General features: G+C 43.0%; 1 protein-coding gene across 1 annotated transcript; it reads left to right on the top strand.

Moving 5' to 3' along the window:
• Window positions 1-914: 914 nt before the first annotated feature.
• On the top strand, window positions 915-23,270 carry LOC140898767 (C-type lectin domain family 12 member B-like). The gene is made up of 7 exons (XM_073313136.1): window positions 915-1,692; window positions 8,402-8,500; window positions 9,148-9,291; window positions 10,935-11,089; window positions 11,661-11,776; window positions 12,156-12,269; window positions 22,732-23,270. Exons 1-7 carry the CDS (start codon window positions 1,602-1,604, stop codon window positions 22,736-22,738), a joined length of 726 nt encoding a protein of 241 aa, XP_073169237.1. The 5' UTR covers window positions 915-1,601; the 3' UTR covers window positions 22,739-23,270.

The following is a 23,270-nucleotide window of genomic DNA, read 5'->3' as shown; positions in this document are numbered from 1 at the left end:
ATCTAGCGAGGAGGACTTTATATTAGGTTCACCATGGGATAGAGACCTAAGCCCTGAGGTAAGTGTGGAAGTGGGAGGAAACAAAAGGAGGAGGGTGCAACAGGGGAGCCCTCCTGATTCATACTGAGAAAGTAGGGCAATCAGCTACTTATCTTAGGTGCCTGTACATGAAAGCAAGAAGCCTGGGAAACAAGCAGGAAGAATTAGAAGTCCTGGCAGAGTCAAGGAACTATGATGTGATTGGAATAACAGAGACTTGTTGGGGTAACTCACATGACTGGAGCACTGTCATGGATGGGTATAAGCTGTTCAGGAAGGACAGGCGAGGCAGAAAAGGTGGAGGAGTTGCACTGTATATAAGAGAGCAGTATGATTGCTCAGAGCTCCAGTATGAAACTGTAGAAAAGCCTGTTGAGAGTCTTTGGGTTAAGTTTAGAGGCGAGAGCAACAAGGGTGATGTCATGGTGGGCATCTGCTATAGACCACCGGATCAGGAGGATGAGGTAAGCGAGGCTTTCTTCAGACAAGTAACAGAAGTTTCCAGGTCACAGGCCCTGGTATTAATGGGGGACTTTAATCACCCTGACATCTGCTTGGAGAGCAATACAGCAGTGCACAATCCAGGAAGCTTTTGGGGAGTGTTGGTGAGAACTGGTACAAGTGATGGAGGAACCAATTAGGGGCCGAGCTCCTCTTGACCTGCTGCTCACAAACAGGGAAGAATTAGTAGGGGAAGTAGAAGTGGGTGGCAACCTGGGCAGCAGTGACCATGAGATGGTTGAGTTCAGGATCCTGACAAAAGGAAGAAAGGAGAGCAGCTGAATACAGACCCTGGACTTCAGAAAAGCTGATTTTGACTCCTGCAAAGAACTGATGGGCAGGATCTCCTGGGAAGCTAATACGAGGAGAAAGGAGTCCACGAGAGTTAGCTGTATTTTAAAGAAGCCTTATTGAGGGCGCAGGAACAAACCACCCCAATGTGCAGAAAGAATAGCAAATATGACTGGCAACCAGCTTGGCTTAACAGAACAATCTTCAGTGAGATTAAACACAAAAAAGAAACTTACAAGAAGTGGAAACTTGGACAGATGACTAGGGAGGAGTATAAAAATATTGCTCGAGCATGCAGGGGTGTAATCACAAAGGCCAAAGAACAATTGGAGTTGCAGCTAGCAAGGGCAAAAGAACATGACTATGATGCTGTGAAAAGCTTGTATTCATTCCTGCATGCAAGTCCTGAATTTGCAGTTCTCCAGAAACAAGTTACCTCTTTAAAAACCAAAACCACAGAATTTACACAGACAGGACTGTGTTTTCTTCAGCCATTGCAAAGAGAAATAAGTGAGAAATAAGCAGATAGGCGAGAAGGGAAGAGGAAGAAAGAGAGAGAGACAATTTCTTGGTCAAAAGGGAACATTTTTCTTTGTGACATCCTCTTATAGGAAGTTCTGGACTGCTCTGTTGCCTCATTTGTATCTACCAATGCACTGAAAAGGAGCCCTCTCTAAAACAGCAGATCTTTTCCCTCACTCAACAGCTGCAGAACCTGAAACGTGCTATATTTTTTTTAGTTGAAATATAAGCTTCCGTCTTCACCAGCTATGACAGAAGAAATAACATATGCGGATCTGGAATTTAATAAATCTTATGCACTGGAAAATATCCCAAAGCCTGACGCTCCTGTGGAAAAAGGTACGATCTCTATGGGGCTTTTTAGTTGTGCTTAAAGTAGCTGGGCTGGGAAGTGCTCTAACCTAATCTTAGGCAGAATGGACCAAATTCACTCCTTTAACTCCCTCCTTCTCAGTAGAGTCACACCAGTGGTGAATTTCTCCTGTTTTATTGTGATTACTGCAGAGGCATGCACGGTGCTGTTCAAACCATGGAGGGAGATGTCCCTCCCCATACCATTTTACTATATAGGGACCCACTCCTGCAAACATCAATTGCTGAAAGTAGTACTTACTACCGTGAGTAGTCCTATTGACTTTAATAGGACTACCCATGGGAGTGAGCAGTGTGAAAGGTAGTAAGTGTTTGAGGATCAGGCTCTAGAGTAGAGTCTGACAGTCTTGAGGACATATTGTGCCATCAGTTCATAATGAATTCAGTGGGGATTTCTATAGAATCATCCATGGGATGATGTGGCCCTAGGTTAAGATTTTACAGTTGCCAAATTCTGTTCCATGGGGAAACGAGAATCTTTGTTCTCTTTCATGTAGGACCGACTCCAGGTTGCTTCTTTCTCATGGGAGGTGGTAACATTTGGTGACAAATGATAACTTGCTTTCAGGGTATGGAGCATTTGTGGCATCTCCATGTGAGAGGGTAAACACAGCCAGAGAAGGGGAAAACACTTGAAATTGTCATAGGTCACTTTAAAAAAAATACACCAAGAGCACATTAGTAAGTGTAAGAAAAACATTCCTCAAAAAACAAACCTGATTCATGGAACCTTTTCCTGAAACAATGAATGAGAGATTATGTAAGTAAAACACTCACAAACCTGGTCTTTTGTTTTCTCTGGCTCCCTGACCAGTTCAGACCTCACAGCCCCATCCTGTCCTCTGCAGCAGGATTTGCATTCAGCTAAGGAAACCGCAGTCCTCAAGTGAATCAAACTGAAAACCACATTCCCTTTTTTTGCTTAAATTTCTGAGAGCGCCAGTTGTGATGCCTTTAGGCTCCAATTTGGGGCTATACCTCGTTAGGGAAGGTGTTAGGTTATTTTGTCTTTACGTACAGGCTAGTCCTCTGGTATAAATTAGAGCATTCTGAAGGCTGCTCCAACTTGTGTCTGCTGCTAGTGACCATAAGTGGTTATTACAGCAGTTGGGGATCTCCAGAGTTCAGGGAAGCCCTAACTGTGCCTTCTTTTTCAGAGCCACCACTTTACACCAGCCATAGGGAGGGGAGTTGACAGCACAGCTACTGCACTGATATGATCCTCCTGGGCCAGCTTTGTCACTGTGTCCCAAGGGTGCTGTGCATAGGGGTCACAGCTAGGGTGACCAGATGCCCCGATTTTATCTGGATTGTCCGGATTATTAGGGGTTTTGTCTTAGATAGGACTTTATTACACGCCCCCGCCCACCCCCATTTCCCCTCTCCTCTTCCCAATTTTTCACACTTGCTATCTGGTCACCTTAGTCACAGCACAGGGAAGGATCTGGGGCATCTAAGTATTGTTAAGTGCCCAGAACCTAGGCTGGAAAGAGAAAGAGAAAGAAAAAGAAATCCTGTTTCTGATACTGACCAATGTCAAAAGCTTTAAAGGAAGATTTAATAGTCTGGCTCCTGGAAGATGTTGTAAGCAGGCACACAGATCTTTCAGTGCTCTCTGGACACACGCTGGCTGCAGCCAGCTTCTTTGCAGCAACTTTTGAGGATGGCTTTGCAACTCTTTGGGTTTGTTCCCTCATTCCCGACCCAGCCTCCTCTGAGATTTAAAGTGAACTTCCTTCTCGTCAGCGTGCCCAGGAAAAGCAGTCCAACACCTAACATAACCACTTCCAGAAACTTGACTGTCTTTCAGGCAGTCATTGAATTCAGTGGAGTTAACCTTGATTTGCACCAGTGCAGTGGGAGGAGAAGCGGAGCCATAGGTATCTTTAACATAAGCAATGTTTATTTTGCCTTGGATAGAGAGTAAAAAGAAAAATGGCAAAAGTAAACAAAAGGTGCCATATCCTCAGCTGTGCCAAAGCTCCATTCAGTGCAGCTAAGGGGGAAGCAGATAAAAGGGAGTTTACACCACCTTTGCTAATCATGAGGCCAACTGAGGCTGTATGATGGGGCTTAACCCCCATCATCTGCAAGGTAAGGGAAAGTACCCCCAATTACTCAGCTCCACACCTGAGGGTGATTAACTAGTTGCCTACTAGCCAGAGTAGGTGAAGCTGGGCCTTATAAGTAGATTGAGGGATCTCACTTAGGGGAAGAGAGTGGCGAGGAGGCAGGTCTCTCTGGCAGAGAGAAGTGATGGGATAAGATTTAACAGACAGGGTACAATGGCAGAAGAACAATACAGAGGCAGGTTAGGCACCTGCAAGAAAAGCCCTGTGCAAAGGCAAACAAGGGAACTACAGAGAAGTTGAGAGAAGCAGAAGGACTATTAGTTTAAGGATCTGTTTGATGTTGTTTGTGCTACTCTGGAAGAAGCTGAACTCTTATGTGACCTGGCTAGAGGGCTGAGCTACAGAAGACACAGACAGGGGGTAGGGAGAATACATTGGCTGGGACTGGCCATTGTAGCCAAATAAGTAGTCACCAGAGGTGGTATGAGAGTCATAGAGCTCTGCAATGCTGCATCTAGGCATCAGGTGTGCCCTAGAGACGAAGACACACACTTACAGGCTGACCCCTCCCTCAGCATAATTTAGAGCAGCCTCAGGCCTGGCTGCAACAGTGTCCACGGGGCTCCTTCACAAGTGATGGTCACTGGAGTGCAGGGGCATTCTCACCATGTCGCCTTCCTAGCCATGTCCTAGACACCCGCTTTATGTTATGGCCAGGTGGTATGAAGTTGGCTACTCCAGCTAGGAATTTCCCTATCATGGTGGATTCCCATGTAGATGGCTAAGTAGACTTTCTTCCTGTTTTACATTGCCGGAGCAACATAAAGCAGGCAAACCACGGTGGCAGGGACCTGGTTCAATAAGGAGACTAGAAATACAGCTAGACTAAAAACACGCTTGCAGTTAATTTCACGGGATATTGGCTAAGTAAGATGAAAACTGTTATGTTTCAGAAAGTCCTTTTGTTTCTTTCCACTACAGCATGATGCCTTTTTTCAGAGGACCAGCCTCTCTCTGAGAGCATGTGGGTCATGGGCCTGTCTACATTACAAAAACAACCATGTAGGGAGGCCCATTTACAAGACTGGTTAAAACAGCATTCTATTTTGAAGAGAAAATGGGAACTAACCTGGATTTAACAGGGTCTTCTGTCTGTGCTCCAGCCTTGGACTTATGCAAAATGTTAATATGAACTGGGTACACAGTTACTGTCCCATACACACTCCAAATTGGAACTGGATTGTAATTAATTGGGAAGTTAACTCATTTGTAGCTAGAACTGATCAAAACTTGGTGTCGCTATTCTGACTTCAGTAGATCATTCCAATTTACCCCAGCTGAGGATCTGGTTCAAGTGCATATTATCCAATCAAAGAGTTCATAAAATTGAGTTGTAACATCTTGGTTGTCTCCAAAAGGGTTTGAAACCTCCCTACTCCTACTCAAGATTCCCCTGTTTATGATCCCAGGGTTGCATTAGCTCTTTTCGCCACAGAATCACACTGGTAGGTTGTGTTCAGCTGATCATCCGCCACCACTCCCAAACTTTTTTCAGAGTTACTGCTTCCCAGGTCAGAGTCCCTCATCATCAAAGTATGGTCTGCATTCTTTGTTCCCAGATGATACATTTAGCCATATTAAAACACATATTGTTTGCTTGGTGCCCAGTTTACTAAGCTATCGAGATCATTCTGAATCAGTGACCCGCCCTTTTCATTATTTACCACTCCCCAAATTTTTGTATCGTCTGCAAACTTCATCAATGATGATTTTATGTTTTCCTCCAGGTCATTGATAAAAATGCTATATAGTTACATTTTGAGACCTATTTGTTACCTAGTTGTTAATCCATTTAATGTGTGTCATGTTAATGTTATAGCATTCTAGTTTTTTTAACAAAATGTCATGCGGCACCGTGTCAAATGCCTTACAGAAGGCAAAGTACATTATATCAATCCTATTATTTTTATCAACCGAACTTGCAATCTCATAAAAAAAATCAAGTTAGTTTGACCAGATCTATTTTCCATAAATGCATGCTGATTTGCATTAATTATATTAATGTCCTTTAGTTCATTATTTATCGAGTTCCATATCAGATACTCCATTATCTTGTCAAGAATTGATGGTAGGCTGATAGGTTTATAATTATCTGGGTCATCCTGTTTACTTTTTTTAAAAGTTGGCATAGCATTAGCTTTCTTCCACTTTTCTGGAACTTCCTCATTACTCCGAGACTTATTGAAAATTAACATTAATGGTCCAGCAAGCTCCTCAGCCAGCTTTTTTAAAACTCTTGAATACAAATTATCTGGACCTGCTGATTTTAAAATGTTCTAACTTTAGTAGCTTGTTTAACAATCTTCAGAGATACAAGTGGAATAGAAAGAGTGCTATTACCACCATATGATGAGACTGCATCATCTGTTTTCTTCCCCAAACACAGAACACAAATATTTATTGAACACTTCTGCCTTTTCTGCATTATTATTGATAATTCTACCATTTCCATCTTGCAATGGACCCATACCATTGTCAGGATTCATTTTGTTCCTAATATATTTAAAAAATTCCTTCTCACTGTCCTTAACTCTGCTGCCACAGATTTCTACTTCCGTCCCATGGCTTCATAGAATCATAGAAGATTAGGGTTGGAAGAGACCTCAGGAGGTCATCTAGTCCAATCCCCTGCTCAAAGCAGGACCAACTCCAAATAAATCATCCCAGCCAGGGTTTTGTCAAGCCGGGCCTTAAAAACCTCTACGGATGGAGATTCCATCACCTCTCTAGGTAACCCATTCCGGTGCTTCACCACCCTCCTTGTGAAATAGTGTTTCCTGATATCCAACCTAGACCTCCCCCACTGCTACTTGAGACCATTGCTCATTGTTCTGTCATCTGCCACCACTGAGAACAGCCTAGCTCCATCCCCTTTGGAACTCCCCTTTAGGTAATTGAAGTCTGCTATCAAATTCCCCCTCATTCTTCTCTTCTGCAGACTACCTAAGCCCAGTTCCCTCGGCCTCTCCTCGTAAGTCATGTGCCCCAGCCCCCTCATAATTTTCTTTGCCCTCCGCTGGACTCTCTCCAATTTGTCCACATCCTTTCTGTAGTGGGGGGCCCAAAACTGGATGTAATACTTCAGATGTGGCCTCACCAGTGCTGAATAGATGGTGATAATCACTTCCCTCGATCTGCTGGCAATGCTCCTACTAATGCAACCCAATATGCCGTTAGCCTTCTTGGCAACAAGGGCACACTTCTGACTCATATCCAGCCTCTCGTCCACTGTAATCTCCAGGTCCTTTTCTGCAGAACTGCTGCTTAGCTAGTCGGTCTCCAGCCTCTAGTAGTGCATGAGATTCTTTCATCCTAAGTGCAGGACTCTGCACTTGTCCTTGTTGAACATCATCAGTTTTCTTTTGGCCCAATCCTCCAATTTAGCTAGGTCACTCTGGACCCTATTCCTACCCTCCAGTGTATCTATTTCTCCCCCCAGCTTAGTGTCATCCATGAACTTGCTGAGGGTGGAATCCATCCCATCATCCAGATCATTAATGAAGATGTTGAACAAAACCAGGCCAAGGACTGACCTGTGGGGCTCTCCACTTGATACAGCTGCCAACTAGACATCGAGCCGTTGATCACTACCTATCGATCCCGATGATCTACCCAGATTTCTATCCACCTTATAATCCATTATCAATTTCCTGCAATTCCTAACTTCTGATTGTGACATACTCAGTGTAGAATCCAGACTAATGAGTAGCTGTTTCGCTCCTGCCCTCTAACCTGGGTTGCCCTTTACAATGCTTTGCTGCTGTACCCTATGGTAAATTCCCTGAGCTGAGTCTTCCCACACAGAGCTGATTGCAGACGCTGTGATTCTACACCTGGGTGTGTCCCCTACCTGTGCGTGTAGCAGGACAGGGTGAGGCAGCCCAGGCTGGTAGAATGAGTGGGCTCAGTGGGACCCCAACACAACAGGTGGCATCTCAGAAGGGGGGTCCAACCCATCACAATCTGAAAAGGCATACTTTGTATAAACCTTATTACAATAGTGTGTAGGGTGTGAACACAGGGATACATTATTTCACAATGATTTATATTCATTACTATCAACTTCCCCTTTATTCCATTTTGTGTGTGTGTGTATATATTATATTTCTTTAATTGTTCAGGGTAAGCTTTTGCTGCCTCTTCATTGACAGATGCAGCTTCACCAGTAGTCTGCACGTTTTTGAGGTTGAAGCAGTTCCTAAAACTGTTAAGCCAACCTTGGCTGGCTTTGAATTCCTTCTCATCAAAAGGCTGTCCCTCTTTGGCGGGAGTTTTGAATAGCACGTAGAGGCTAAGAGCCTTTTCTCACAGCGTGTTTCCTTCGATATAATATTTTACAGCTGCCTTCAATTGTCTTATAATCCAGACTGGTTTTTTAACCAGCACAGCCTTCTTTGTGGGATTGTGACTTTTTGGGCATCTAGAGAAGTGTTAAATGATTCCCAATTTTCATTTCATTTCACACACACACTTAGTGCTTTAAGAGGGTCAATATATATATAAATAATATTACTGGTCTGGACTTTATTCTGCTGTTCCTCCAGGGCTCCCCTCCTCATCCTCCACATGGCGTCTGGCTGCCTTGACTTTCCTCATACTGTGCTTGGCATTGCTGCTAGGGATGTTAGCCCTTGGGATTGTGTGTAAGTATCAATATTTTATTTATTCATTCATTTGGTGCTTGTAAAAGATGCCAGATTGATATCCATCCTTTCTAGTCTGAAGTTGATGATTTAACTGGTTCAAAGGTACAGCGGGGGCAGTGATAATGCAAGTTTCCCAGACACACTCTCACCAATTAATGTACTTTAACCTTGGCCCTGCTCCAGAGTAGTATTAATGCTACAAGTGACAATCTGTGTAGCCCATTCACTCCTTGGCCTCTCTGCTTAAATTGCCAAAGAGAAGCCTTCTTGTGCCAGTTATGGTGGTGGTTTTTGTGCTGTGGAAACCTGTCCCATTAGGAACTGGAGTGACATCCACTAACTCATTTCATACTGTACACTTCTCAGGAGGCATGCCTTTTGGTTAATACTGACCTGCATTGGATAAACATTGGTGACAAAAAGGTGAAAGGCTCTGTACCCCATTAACAAACCAGCTCATTTTATATTGTTTTTAGTAGAAAAAAATTACACTAAATCTGTGATGTCACTTCTAATCATTACGACATGAAATGAGGCACAACATTTAAACCAGATGGACGGAATCACTAAAATTAAGAGGAGAGAGACAGGAATAATTTTGATTTGTAAATGGTCAGAATGGAAAATGCTTTTGTGAATTTCAGTTTTTCAGGTTTCCAATAACTTCCAGAAACAAATTGGGAGCCTCATGAGGAACCAGGAAACTCTGCAAACAAATTTTTCAAAAAGAATGCAAGATATGAAAGATCATTTGTGTCTTAAAGGAGAGGAAAATAATGAGAATAATGGTAATTAGGATTGTTATGCAAATGGACTCCTATCCTTTATTCCAGAATAGATAAGGTTGGGCAAAGGTTATACAATTCCCCCATCTGCTTCTCATAACATCCCTATTAAATTAACTCTGCCCTTGCATTGAAAGGGACCACAACTAAGTGTATGCAGTTAGTGGAGAGGTGAGATAAGCGAATTCCTCCTTCATGATCCATTCGATCCTCTTCTTGTGTGTTGAAATTGCTAAGAAAGCAAATAATTAATGTTAGTTATTGTGGTGCTTTTGTGATGTGATGTGACCTACCTCCTAGTAACTGGATTTTTGCTAACCAACTGATTTCACATGGGCCACAGTACAGCATCAGATGGTAACTGTCACCCGAGATGTTGCTTAGTGGTCTGCAGAACAGTGTGGAGGACTAAGGTTCAATTTTCATTCAGTACCTCTGGGACTGGGACAGGATAATGAATTGCAAAAGAAGCAGTATGTTCAGTCAGTGGGGAAGCAAGAGTACTTTGTGTGACTCAGCATTGAGCTAGGCAATGTTTTTTTAGTGAATAGTAAATGTCCAAAGTGGTGAGCAAAATTATTTCTGAATTTGGATAGAATTCCGCCAAATAAAAAATAAGGAAAAAAATCAACTAACTCAAAATGCTTCATTTTGACATTTTTGAAATGAACCATTTCAACATTTAGTTTCTAAATAAACTTTCATTTTGAAATTGTTTCATTTGACCCACATGAATTTGTTTCAGCGAGAAAGAGTTCTGAACTGATTTGAAACTTACTGAACTTTTTTTTAAAGATTTTTTTCCCCTTCAGATGCTGAGCAACCCACCCCCCACCCCCCAGCCACCCAGTTATTTACTTAGCTCTATTCAGCAACGCCCTTATAGTGAATTTGCTATGGAACCTCCAGGGTGGAACTGGGCAGTTGGATATCAAACCAGTAAAAAAATAAGCAGGAGTGAAAATGTCATCAGAGTGTTTGATTGTGGTGCCTAGAACCCTGGAGAAGTGGGGTAAGTTTCCTTTTGGATGAGAAATCTATGACAAAAAGTCTGCGTATTCCCTCAGTGCAATTGCTTGGTTTATACTATATACACCCTGGAACAGAGGTGGTCACAAACAGCATGCAGCAATCCCCGCTTTCAGGAATCTGAGGCAACACACTAATACCTGGTTTCCAGGAGATAGCCCTGCCCCAAGAATGGACTCTAATTACAGAGATTAAGGAAAATGGCAAACTCTCTGGCTGCTTGTAACAGCTCTGTCAAAAAGAGCCTCCCTCACAAAACTAACAACATAGTATTTCTTCAAAGACTACACACTGCTCATATGCTGACGAACAGAACTTGTAAGATTATGTGTAGCAGCATGACTTGGTGACTTCTGATAATAACTGGGTTTTAAATTTCTCAGCAATGAAAAATCCACCACTCCTCAATGGAGATCAAGTCATACTGTAGCAGAACTGAGACTCAGCAACTCATTTCACACAGGCTAGCGAGATTCTCCAGTTTGGTCCCAGGAGGATTAGTGTCACATCCATTACAACTCTGCAACTTCTATACGCACTCAAACCCATGGCTTCAGCTCCTGTATTCTCCACTGAACTGCTTAGGATGAGAAATAGAAACAATTTCTCTTTCATAGGACCCAGTTGTATACTGTGCCCTGCAAGCTGGCAATGGATGGGAGGTGACACCTGCTTCTACATATCAATGCAGAAGAGGTCATGGGAAGAGAGCCAGAGGTTCTGCTCCTTACAGAATTCCACCCTTCTCATGCTAAAACACAGACGTAAGCTGGTATGGTCCCTCTCCCAGTCTGTTTTATTTTAACTTTAATTAATTTCTCAGAAGCCTCTCCAAGATAAATTGCATTTTGGTTACTACAGCTCTGTTGCCTCAGGAACCACAAAGTGTGGAACAGTGCAGAGTACAGTAAATCTGTTGGTCACACTTGGAACTTATTGCCGGTGATATTAGTAAAATAGACACAAGTCTCTCAGATCCTGCTATAGTTACAAACAATGGTTTTTCTGCAGGGGGTACTGCCTTCTGGCTGATTTCAGGAGGAGGGTGGATCAGTGCTTTGTGGATAACATTTGTCCTGGTCTTCTGGGTTCCTTGAGGGATTCAAGGGAAGGATTTCCACACTTCCACAGAGTTGGATTCACCATGGTCCTAAAATTTGTGTCTTCATTTACACTGGAATAAAGTGGCCATCAAATGCCAGCATTCTGATCTGGTAGGTATTATACCCATTTTATCCTGGTGTAAATAACAAGACAATGTGCAGGACAATAGGGCACCAGACCCCATATCTCCTATAAGAACTTGGCTTCTTTTGGGAAATAATGTGGTGATTTCCTCACAGAACCATGTACTTCCAAGAGAGAATACACAATATTACTGGATTGGTTTACATAAATCTGGAGAGAACAGCTGGTATTGGACGGATGGCTCAGCTGTTTTGACACAGAAAGTAGATTGGTAAGTTATAAATATTTTGGACCAAATTGAGGCCTGTCCTGGGTGCTTGTGCAAAGGAGACAGATGGTGCCCACTTAGTTTCCTGCGCTGTCTGTGTTGTGACTAGAAGCACAGGGGCAATAGCAGCTTCTGTAGGGCTGCTAATCCCTGTCCTGTGTGGGTGAGGAGGGAGTGGGCAAGGAGCAGTGGAGCATTGACACTGACCTCACAATGCACTGGCTGGCAGAGATGAGCTTTCATGTAGAGGAAAGTAATCTGAACCAGTTGTAGGGTACATGCACATTACTTACCCCAGGGAAACTGGCAAATACAGAGTGCCCTGAATACATGCACTGAGTGCCAATGTCAAGATATAATGAAATTATGCTTTATTTTCTAGGATTGACTTGTATTCATCCTCTAATTGTGGATACCTATACAGAGAAAAAATTTATAGTTACTACTGCACAGAGAAGTACTTCTGTATCTGTGAGAAAGCAGCTGTCAAACTAAGGTACAGCAACATCAAACGGAAATTGGCTCCATCAGTATGCGATAACATATACTAGTGATTCTGTTTTCTTGTGCATATTTTTGTTTTTCAGACTTCTCACAACTGGGATTCTAATGGGCATTTTATTAGCCACTAAGCCAGAACTTTCTGCTTCTTTTCTCCACAGGTTTCAGTGATGAAAATCAAGAAACATTAACTGGAAAGATTCTTAGAAAGTAACTAGTAAAAATAAACTACGATCAGCACAAAAGTATTACACCCGATAACTATTGATAACACCCAAAAATCTAGGAATCTAGTTCTGAAATGTGCAACAGGTGCCAAATTGAAACTAGGAACTTCTGGCATATCAATGAACCAGAAAAATTAGAGATAAAGACCTTTTCGGTCACATCTTGTGATTAGAAGCTGTCAAGGTTCTTTCCCCACTCTGAACTCTAGAGTACAGATGTGGGGACCTGCATGAAAGACCCTCTAAGCTTACTCTTAATAGCTTAGGTTAAAAACTTCCCCAAGGTACAAACTTTGCCTTGTCCTTGAACCCTATGCTGCCACCACCAAGTGTGTTAAACAAAGAACAGAGAAAGAGCCCACTTGGAGACGTCGTCCCACAAAATACCGCCCCCCCAAGCCCTACACTCGGTTTCCTGGAGAAGGCTTGATAAAAATCCTCACCAATTTGTACAGGGGAACACAGACCCAAACCCTTGGATCTTAAGAACAATGAAAAAGCAATCAGCTTCTTAAAAGAAGAATTTTAATTAAAGAAAAAGTAAAAGCATCACCTCTGTAAAATCAGGATGGTAAATACCTTACAGGTTAATCAGATTAAAATCTTAGAGAATCCCTCTAGGCAAAACAGTTACAAAAAGACACAAAAACAGGAATATACATTCCATTCAGCACAGCTATTTTACCAGCTATTAAACAAAAGGAAATCTAACATTTCTTGCTAGAGTACTCACTAACTTAAGAGTTTCTGAGGCTCCATTCCTGATCTATTCCCGGAAAAAGCATCACACAGACAGACAAACCCTTTGTTCCCCCTGCTCCAGATTTGAAAGTATCTTGTCCTCTCATTGGTCATTTGGGTCAGATGCCAGCAAGGTTATTTTTGCTTCTTAACCCTTTATAGGTAAAAGGGTTCTGCCTCTGGCCAGGAGGGATTTTATAGCCCTGTATACAGAAAGGTGGTTACCCTTCCCTTTATATTTATGACAGAAGCGCATGGTGTGATGCTTCAGAACATTAGATTCTTGAGGGCCGGGATGCACAAAAGGAGTTAGGTGCTGTGACACCGAGCCATACCTAACTTTGAGGTGCCCAGAAAACCACTGCAACTCCTGAAGTCTGAGATAGGCTCCTAGACTCTTATTCAAAATATATCAAGAGACAGGAACCTTGTAATGGGGCTTACAAAAGCCAGCACCCTAGGCAGGGAACCGCCTAAGCTGTTCAATGGGAGATGCTGAGGAGAAGTGTGTGCAAACCCTTCCCTTCTCACAGGGACAGGCATCTACGTCCAGGCTGCAGGGAGGTGCCTAGCCCTGCTGCTCAATCTTAGCTGAAAACCTTAATTATATCCCTCTTCCCCTTACTTCTCTCTTTTCTAGGATGAACAACCCAAATCTTTAGTCTCTCCTGGTATGGAAGCCGTTCCGTACCCTTCACCATCTTTGTGCCCTTTGTGACATTCTGGGGTACAATTCAGACTAGTGGATGGCTGTGTCACCTCTGCAGTGTAACCTGGGGTGCCCTTTACAATACCTTGCTGCTGTAGTCTCCAACCTACACAGCTCATAAACAGCCACCAGCATGTAAGTCACTGTGTGTGCTGCAGCCAGCCAGCCACCCCTTGGCTCTCACCAGCTTTGGGTATTCTGCAGTGACCCTGTGATGGGGTCAAGACTCACCGCCGCTGGCGCCTCCCACTGGTTGCTCCGGGAATTAGCTCTGTCCAGTCCTGGAGCACCCTCTTGCCCGCTGTGGGTTCTGCTGCCCTGGGTCCCGCATTGCTCCCCACTTGGCAGCGTTCGCTTCAGGACATTGCCCTCCGGCAATGCCCACTACTCCAGACTTACCCCCTTCCAGGGAGATTAACAGCAGTTTTTGGGACTCACACCTGCCTCAGTGGACAACCACAACCCAAAGTCAAGCCCCTTACCTCAGGGGCAAGTTGCAGTCTGTACTGGCCACTGTCTTCGGTGGCCAGGTGCAGTGTAAGGGAGGGATGGGGCAACCCAGGCCTGCCCACTACTCTGAGTCCTGAGCCAGGGACCCTCTAGTGGCAGCCTCTTTCTGCCCTCCTTTGTTCCCCTCTTGTCCTCCTATTCTTCCCTGGGCCAGTTCCCCTTTGGCCCTGTACACCTTCTCAGCCCTTTGTAGGAGGGTCTGCAGCCTGGCAGGTAATGGGGATGGAGCTCTCTCCTGCTCCCCCGAGCCTGCCCAGCATTGCTCTGTCCAAGATGCTCACTCCCTAGCTCAGGAGCCAGTCCTCCTCCCCTGCTAGTCAGGGAGAAACTGATCCCACCCCTGCTAGGCACCTTTATATAGGACCTAGCTTGGCCCTGATTGGCTGCCTCATAATCTGCCCTGATTGTCTGTCCACAGGCCCTTGCTGATTGGCCGCTGGTCTGTGCAGCCTCTACGGCCTGTTCCAGCCCTTCTCCGGAGGGGCTGGGGCAGCCGCCCCACCGCAGACCCCAACACCTGCCCCCCCGGTCTCAAATTTCCCCCAGAAATATATGTACTGTATTTCCCAGCCCCCTCCTGGACAGTAAAAATATATTAAGTCTTATATATATATTAAGTCTTATATATTAAAATATATTAAGTCTTATATATTAAACTTGGGATGCCGCTTGTTCAGGGAAAGCCCCTGGCAGGCCGGGCCGGTTTGTTTACCTGCCGTGTCTGCAGGTTCGGCCAATTGCAGCTCCCAGTGGCTGTGGTTCATTCCTGCAGGCCAATCGTACCGGCCACCACTTCCCGCAGCCCCCATTGGCCTGAAGTGGCAAACCGCGGCCAGTGGGAGCCGCGATCGGCTGAACCTGCAGATGCAGCAGGTAAACAAACCGGCTCAGCCCGCCAGGGGCTTTCCCTGAACAAGCGGCACCCCAAGTTTCGGAAACACTGCTTTAAGGGAATAATATGCCATTTTATTATCTTAAATAGTTATCCAAGCACTTCAAGCTAATCACACTGGATTAGAAAAAACTGTCAAACAAGTTTATTAACTACAAAGAGATTGATTTTTTTGAAGCAGAAGTAATGAGGCTTAAAAGTCAGAAATGGTTATCAGAAAAATAAACATAAAATGTTTACTAGTGACTAACTTAACAAACTATATTAGATTCAATCAAAATCTCTCAACACATCCTTCCAGCAATGTTACTGACCAAACTCTTCAGGTCAAGACCCCCTCCTCAGAAAGGCTGCTTCCTTTGTCTCTTCCGGGGCTGAGAATGTGATGGGCAGGGAGAGAGCGAGCAGTCCCTTGGGGTGTGTCATAAATATAAAGGGAAGGGTAAACCCCTTTAAAATTCCTCCTGGCCAGAGGAAAAATCCTCTCACCTGTAAAGGGTTAAGAAGCTAAAGGTAACCTGACCAAAATGACCAATGAGGAGACAAGATACTTTCAAAAGCTGGGAGGAGGGAGAAAAACAAAGGGTCTGTGTCTGTCTGTATGATGCTTTGGCCGGGAACAGAACAGGAATGGAGTCTTAGAACTTTTAGTAAGTAATCTAGCTAGGTATGTGTTAGATTATGATTTCTTTAAATGGCTGAGAAAATAGCTGTGCTGTATAGAATGAATATTCCTGTCTGTGTGTCTTTTTTGTAACTTAAGGTTTTGCCTAGAGGGATTCTCTATGTTTTGAATCTAATTACCCTGTAAGGTATCTACCATCCTGATTTTACAGAGGTGATTCCTTTTTACTTCTATTAAAAGTCTTCTTGTAAGAAAACTGAATGCTTTTTCATTGTTCTAAGATCCAAGGGTTTGGGCCTGTGGTCACCTATGCAAATTGGTGAGGATTTTTACCAAACCTTCTCCAGGAAGCGGGGTGCAAGGGTTGGGAGGATTTTGGGGGGAAAGACGTGTCCAAACTACATTTTTTCAGGAACCCAGATAAAGTTTGGTGGTGGCAGTGGAAGTCCAGGGGCAAAAGGGTAAAATTAATTTGTATCTTGGGGAAGTTTTAACCTAAGCTGGTAAAAGTAAGCATAGGGGGTTTTCATGCAGGTCCCCACATCTGTACCCTAGAGTTCAGAGTGAGGAAGGAACCTTGACAGGGTGTTTGTTCCTCCTTTTTATACTTTCAGTCCCCTTCTTGAAAAACATTTCCAGCTGAGACTCAGGAGACAAAGGAAGGATATTTCCTGCTGTTTTTTCACCTGTTCGAACTTCCTTTGTCTCCCCTTCCAGTTTGATTGCTCTCTTTCCTGCTTAAATGCAAATTAACGCTAGCACACAATCCTTCCTTTGTTCAGGACAGACCTAACTTCTGCCTGGGCAAGGCTGCATGGTTTTGAACATGTGTTAATAACAGCCTACAGGGGGAATCTTACAATCTTCCTATACCATGGTACCACACATATTTTACCAGGACAACACTGACCAGCAAATTATGGGTTTTCAGGTAATACCTTACAGGGCGTACTTGTACAAAGATTATTACAATAGTGTGTACAGTGTGAATACAGTGGTGTATTCTGTCAAACCCTTCTCTAAACCTTTTTCAGTTCCACTTAGGGCTGTCAAGTGATTTAAAAATGTAATTTCAATTAATTGCATGATTAAAAATTTAATCATGATTAATTGCACAATTAAACAATAATAGAAAACCATTAAAATATTTTGGATGTTTTCTACATTTTCAAACATATTGATATCAATTACAACACAGAATACCAAGTGTACAGTGTTCACTTTATATTTATTTTTATTACAAATATTTGCACTGTAAAAGCAAAATAGTATTTTTCAATTCACCTAATACAAGTACTGTAGTGCAATCTCTTTATCATGAAAGTTGAACTACAAATGTAGAAATATGTACAAAAAATTGCATTAAAAATAAAACAATGTAATATTTAAAAGCCTACAAGTCCACTCAGTCCTATTTCTTGTTCAGCCAATCACTCAGACAAACAAGTTTGGTTACATTTGCATGAGATAATGCTGCCTGCTTCTTGTTTACAACATCCCCTGAAAATGAGAACAGACATTCGCATGGCACTGTCATAACTGATTTTGCAAGATATTTACATGCCAGATGCGCTAAAGATTCATAAGTCCCTTCAAGGCTTCAACCACCATTCCAGGGAACATGCATTCATGCTGATGATGGGTTCTGCTCGATAACGATCCAAAGCAGAGCCGACCGACGCACGTTCATTTTCATGATCTCAGTCAGATGCCACCAGCAGAAGTTTGATTTTCTTTTTTGGTGGTTCAGGTTCTGTAGTTTCCACATTGGAGTGTTGCTCTTTTAAGTCTTCTGAAAGCATGCTCCACACCTCGTCCCTCTCAGATTTTGGAAGGCACTTCAGATTCTTAAATCCTGGCTCAAGTGCTGTAGCTATCTATAGAAATCTAACATCGGTTCCTTCTTTGCATTTTGTCAAATCTGCAATGAAAGTGTTCTTAAAATGAACATGTGCTGGGTCATCATCCGAGACTGCTATAATATGAAATATACGGCAGAATGCGGGTAAAAAACAGAGCAGGAGACATATAATTTTCCCCCAAGGAGTTCAGTCACAAATTTAATTAACGCATTATTTTTTTAATGAGTGTCATCAGCATGTCCTCTGGAATGGTGGCCAAAGCATGAAGGGGCATACAAATATTGAGCATATCTGGCATGTTAATACCTTGCAATGCTGGCTATAAAAATGCCATGCGAATGCCTGTTCTCAATTTCAGGTGACATTGTAAATAAAAAGCAGGCAGCATTATAGCCCATAAATGGAAACAAACTTGTTTGTCTGAGCGATTGGCTGAACAAGAAGTAGGACTGAGTGGATTTGTAGGTGCTAAAGTTTTACATTGTTTTGTTTTTGAGTGCAGTTATACAACAAAAAAAATCTACTTTTGTAAATTGCACTTTCATGAAAGTGATCACTTTCACTACTTATATGAGGTGAATTGAAAAATACTATTTCTTCTGTTTATCATATTTACAGTGCAAATATTTGTAATAAAAATAATGATATAAAGTGAGCACGGGACACTTTGTATTCTGTGTTGTAACTGAAATGAATATATTTGAAAATGTAGAAAAACATCCAAAATAGTTAATAAATTTCAATTGGTATTCTATTGTTTAAACATGTGATTAAAACTGCTATTAATCACAATTAATTTTTTAAATCAAGCTTAATTTTTTTGAGTTAATTGCATGAGTTAACGGTGATTAATCAACAGCCCTAGTTCCACAACATTCTTTTTTAAATGGGGAAACCAGAACTGGACACAGAAATCTATGGACTATGGATATATATCTATTTATATAGTGGCATCATGATATTTTCTGTCTGATTTTCAATCCCTTTCCTAATAGCTCCTAACATTCTGTTAGCCATTTTTATCACTGCTGAACATTAATATGGAGTTTTGAGAGAACTATCCAGAATGATTCCCAAATCTCCTTCTTGGATGGCAACAGCTCATTCAGACCCCAGTCACAAACTTTTTTGAGATCCCTTTGTAACTCTTCCCAGTCTGCTTTGGACTTAACTCTCTTGAGTAATCTTCTTTTGTCTGCAAATGTTGACACCTCACTGTTTACTCCTTTTTCCAGATCACTCATGAATACTTTGAACAGCATTGGTCACAGTTCAGATCCCTGGGGGACCCCACTATTTACCTCTCTCCATTCTGAAAAGTGACCATTCATTCCTACCCTTTGTCTCCTGTCTTTTAACCAGTTACTGATTCATGAGAGGACCTTGCCAGGATCTCCTCTGGAGCCCTTTTTAAGGACTGGCATTACAGTAGCTACCTTCCAGCCATCTGGTACAGAGACTTCTTTCAGCGACAGTAGTTCTGCAATTTCATATTTTGCATGAACTCACCTGAGGTACCCAATCTGGCATGCACTCCCTGAACACGGTTACCAAATCAGTTCTTGGGGCTGGATGCAATGCATCGAGGTTGCTGAGGGAGTTGGCTGATGTGATTGCAGACCCATTGGCCATTATCTTTGAAAACTTGTGGCGATCAGGGGAGGTCCCAGATGACTGGAAAAAGGCAACTAGAGGGTCCATCTTCAAAAAAGGGAAGAAGGAGAACCTGGGGAACTACAGACCGGCCTTACCTTAGTTCCCACAAAAATCATGGAACAGGTCCTCAAGGAATCCATTTTGAAGCACTTGGAGAAGAGGAAGGTGATCAGGAACAGTCAACATGGATTTGCCAAGGGCAAGTCATGCCTGACCAACCTGATTGCCTTCGATGATGAGATAACTGGCTCTGTGGATATGGGGAAAGTGGTGGACGTGATCTACCTTGACTTTAGCAAAGCTTTTGATACTGTCTCCCACAGTATTCTAGCCAGCAAGTTAAAGAAGTATGGATTGGATGAATGGACTATAAGGTGGATAGAAAGCTGGCTAGATCATCGGGCTCAGCGCGTACTGATCAATCGGTTGATGTCTAGTTGGCAGCTGGTATCAAGTGGATTGCCCCAGGGGTCGGTCCTGGGGCCGATTTTGTTCAACATCTTCATTAATGATCTGGATGATGGGATGGATTCCACCCTCAGCAAGTTCACGGATGACACTAAGCTGGGGGGAGAGGTAGATATGCTGGAGGGTAGGGGTAGGGTCCAGAGTGACCTAGTCAAATTGGAGTATTGGGCCAAAAGAAATCTGATGAGGTTCAACAAGGATAAATGCAGAATCCTGCACTTAAGATGGAAGAACCCCATGCATTGCTATAGGCTGGGGACCGACTGGCTAAGCAGTAGTTCTGCAGAAAAGGACCTGCGGATTACAGTGGATGAGAAGCTGGATATGAGTCAGCAGTGTGCCCTTGTTGCCAAGAAGGCTAACGGCATATTGGGCTGCATTAGTAGGAGCATTGCCAGCAGATCAAGGGAAGTGATTATCACCCTCTATTCAGCACTGGTGAGGCCACATCTGAAGTATTACATCTGATTTTGGGTCTCCCACTACAGAAAGTATGTGGACAAATTGGAGAGAGTCCAGTGGAGGGCAATGAAAATGATTAGGGGGCTGGGGCACTTGACTTACGAGGAGAGGCTGAGGGAAATGGGCTTCTTTAGTCTGCAGAAGAGGAGAGTGAGGGGGGATTTCATATCAGCCTTCGATTACCTGAAGGGGGGTTCCAAAGAGGATGGAGCTAGGCTGTTCTCAGTGGTGGCAGATGATAGAACAAGGAGCAATGGTCTCAAGTTGCAGTGGTGGAGGTGTAGGTTGGATATTAGGAGAAACTCTTTCACTAGGAGGGTGGTGAAGCACTGGAATGTGTTACCTAGGGAGGTGTTGAAATCTCTATCGTTAGAGGTTTTTAAGGTCAGGCTTGACAAAGCCCTTGCTGGGATGATTTAGTAGGGGTTGGATCTGCTTTGAGCAGGGGATTGGACTAGATGACCTCCTGAGGTCTCTCCCAACCCTAATCTTATGTGATTCTATGATTCTGTCCCCATCTAGTGCTGGGTAGGCCAGCTAGAGATCGATGAGTCTGCTACAGACTTGGCTAAGAGAGAAGTGTCTTTTACCTCATGCACTAGAAGTTCATACATTTAGCTCAGAGGTCCCAGTTTGAGTTTGCTTTACATTGGTTTTTAGCTCTGGCTGTATCTAGAAACACTGGTTTGGGGTTCAATGACCTAGATGTTGGTGTCTTCACTGCTATCTGGGTGACACATCCCAGATTCCCTCCAGAGGTTCCATCACTATGCAGGGGGCTGGCAGGGCTGTGAGCACTTTACAATCAGGTCTATTGTCCTAGGGTTCAGGGCTTGGCCCTGCCAGGCTCTTCAACAGTTTGGAGAATCATGTTTCACTGAGAGGGACTCGAACAGTTCTTGTGGAGATGGCCCTGTCTAGAAATGGCCATGTGTGTAACTCAAACATGCCACGATGTAGTGAAACAGTGCTTTGTTTCTTGGATCTATATCTACCAACTTGCCAAACACTGTGCATATCTGTTTGTTACCGCATATGTCTATGCTGATCAGAATTGCAAGAGAAAAAAATCTGGATCTGTGAGAAGGCAGCCATCCAGCTGAGGTTAAAGACAATCAATAGTGGGAAGTGTGGTTTATCAGTATGAAATTATTATTTTTCAGCCGTGGGAAGATCCTCTGTTTGCTCTGCATTGTTAGTTTTTTGGTTCTTCAAAGTTTTCAAATGGTGATTTAAATAGGTGTGTAGTCAGTGTCCAAATCAGCGTCTTCATTTGCATTGTTTTTAGGACACCTCTGTTAAAAACTACATTACTTAGGGAACACACATAGGGTGCTATCCACAAAGTCTGTTAATCCAGCTCTGAAATGTGCAATGGATACCAAATTGAAACTTGCAAATCCTGACAAATTATAAAGCTGTTGAACTGAGATATGGAAAGAACTATAGGGTCACATCTTGTTCATCCCCTGGAAGCCCAGTATATGATTGTCTCCCATTGTCTATTTGACAGATATTTGTCTATTGCAGATTTAACTCAGGTGATGAGTTTTCAACCATTTTCATTCAGGAGTCTATTCTGCCAAAAATTTCCTGATCACTAACCCTAAACATTTCTATTTCCCTCAGGTTTTTCACACATCTATTAAACCCTCCAACAACCCTAAACACATTCCTCTGACCTTCTGTACATACCTGTAGAAGGTGGCAGTATCCCTACTATTCAGTCATCACTTAGCCAAATTATGCATATGTAGCTCTTTAAGATTCTGGAGGGATTTGAATTATGAAGAATGTTTAAACATTTTGTGAGAAATGAAGATTTAGAAAGTACTCTGATAGGTCATTTTCAGATGATTAGATCTTTAGGTTGCATCTTGTAATACTGTAGGACATAATGAAAGACCCTGTAAATAGAGTGGATAGAAAATCTCTGTAACTCACTGCCTCAGGCTAAAAGAGTTAAATATTGTGGCTGGATTTTAAAACAAGTTGAAAATTTTAGGGTTATCATAATGTTCGCAGTCATGTAATTGGCAAAAAGAATAATAAATGGATTTCTGTGATGAACGTTTCTTGGGGTTACTCCTGAAGCCACTCAGAAATGTCAGGCAATGAAGAAAGTTGCCACTGTCTTATATGATGCTGATTCTGGACTGGAACGTGCACAGTCCCCCGGGGCTCAAGAGGCTGCACTGGCTGCCAGGCTCAATTCAAAGTGTTAGTGTGAGTGAATCTGAAAAGATCATTTTAATTTGGATGCTTTGCACCGTACTGATCAACCCTTTCCTTTGTTTTATTCCAGTGCGTGAGGTAGAGCGTAACATGTGAGCTGACAGTCCCCAGATCCATTCAGCTAGGTTTGCAGGATTCTCACTGAAAGGCTCTCCTCTCTGAAATGTACTGCCTCGCAGATCCAGCCGAGGACTCCTCTGCACAGACATTGCACTGGTGTATCTGGGGCAGAGTCGACCAATGTGGTGTCTCGCTGTTAAACGTTGGGGTGGGTCTTAAATGTAGATTTTAGTTCAGTTGAATTTTGTACTATTTGTATTGTACTCTTTTTAAAATGTTGCATGCTTTATCTCCTGTGTTATTTTTATACTACTGCATGTGGATCAATCAGTTTAAGGGCCTTTTCTGTATAGTACATGTGCTTTGATCTTTGGTCAGGTGTCATTTAAAAATTTGAATAAAAGTAGTATCTTTTACTTCCAGGGCACCCTCTGTCTGAAGAATAGAAAACTCTTGTGTGTTCTTGTGAAGAGGGAGACCAGTTGGGGTGCACCATGTAACAGGCCCTAGTTTCAGCTGGAGTTGGGTAGTAGCAAGAGACTTTCACCA

The sequence above is a fragment of the Lepidochelys kempii genome, chromosome 1 (assembly GCF_965140265.1).
Source record: "Lepidochelys kempii isolate rLepKem1 chromosome 1, rLepKem1.hap2, whole genome shotgun sequence".
Taxonomy (NCBI): domain Eukaryota; kingdom Metazoa; phylum Chordata; order Testudines; family Cheloniidae; genus Lepidochelys; species Lepidochelys kempii.
The sequence above is the reverse complement of the archived record's forward strand: the minus strand, read 5'-3'. Positions and strand labels throughout refer to the sequence as shown.

Coding starts and splice junctions, on each gene's coding strand:
- LOC140898767 (XM_073313136.1), top strand. CDS start 1,602: ATGACAGAAGAAATAACATATGCGGATCTGGAATTTAATAAATCTTAT. Junction 8,501..9,147: donor GTTAGCCCTTGGGATTGTGT/GTAAGTATCAAT, acceptor TGTGAATTTCAG/TTTTTCAGGTTTCCAATAAC. Junction 9,292..10,934: donor GGAAAATAATGAGAATAATG/GTAATTAGGATT, acceptor TCTCTTTCATAG/GACCCAGTTGTATACTGTGC.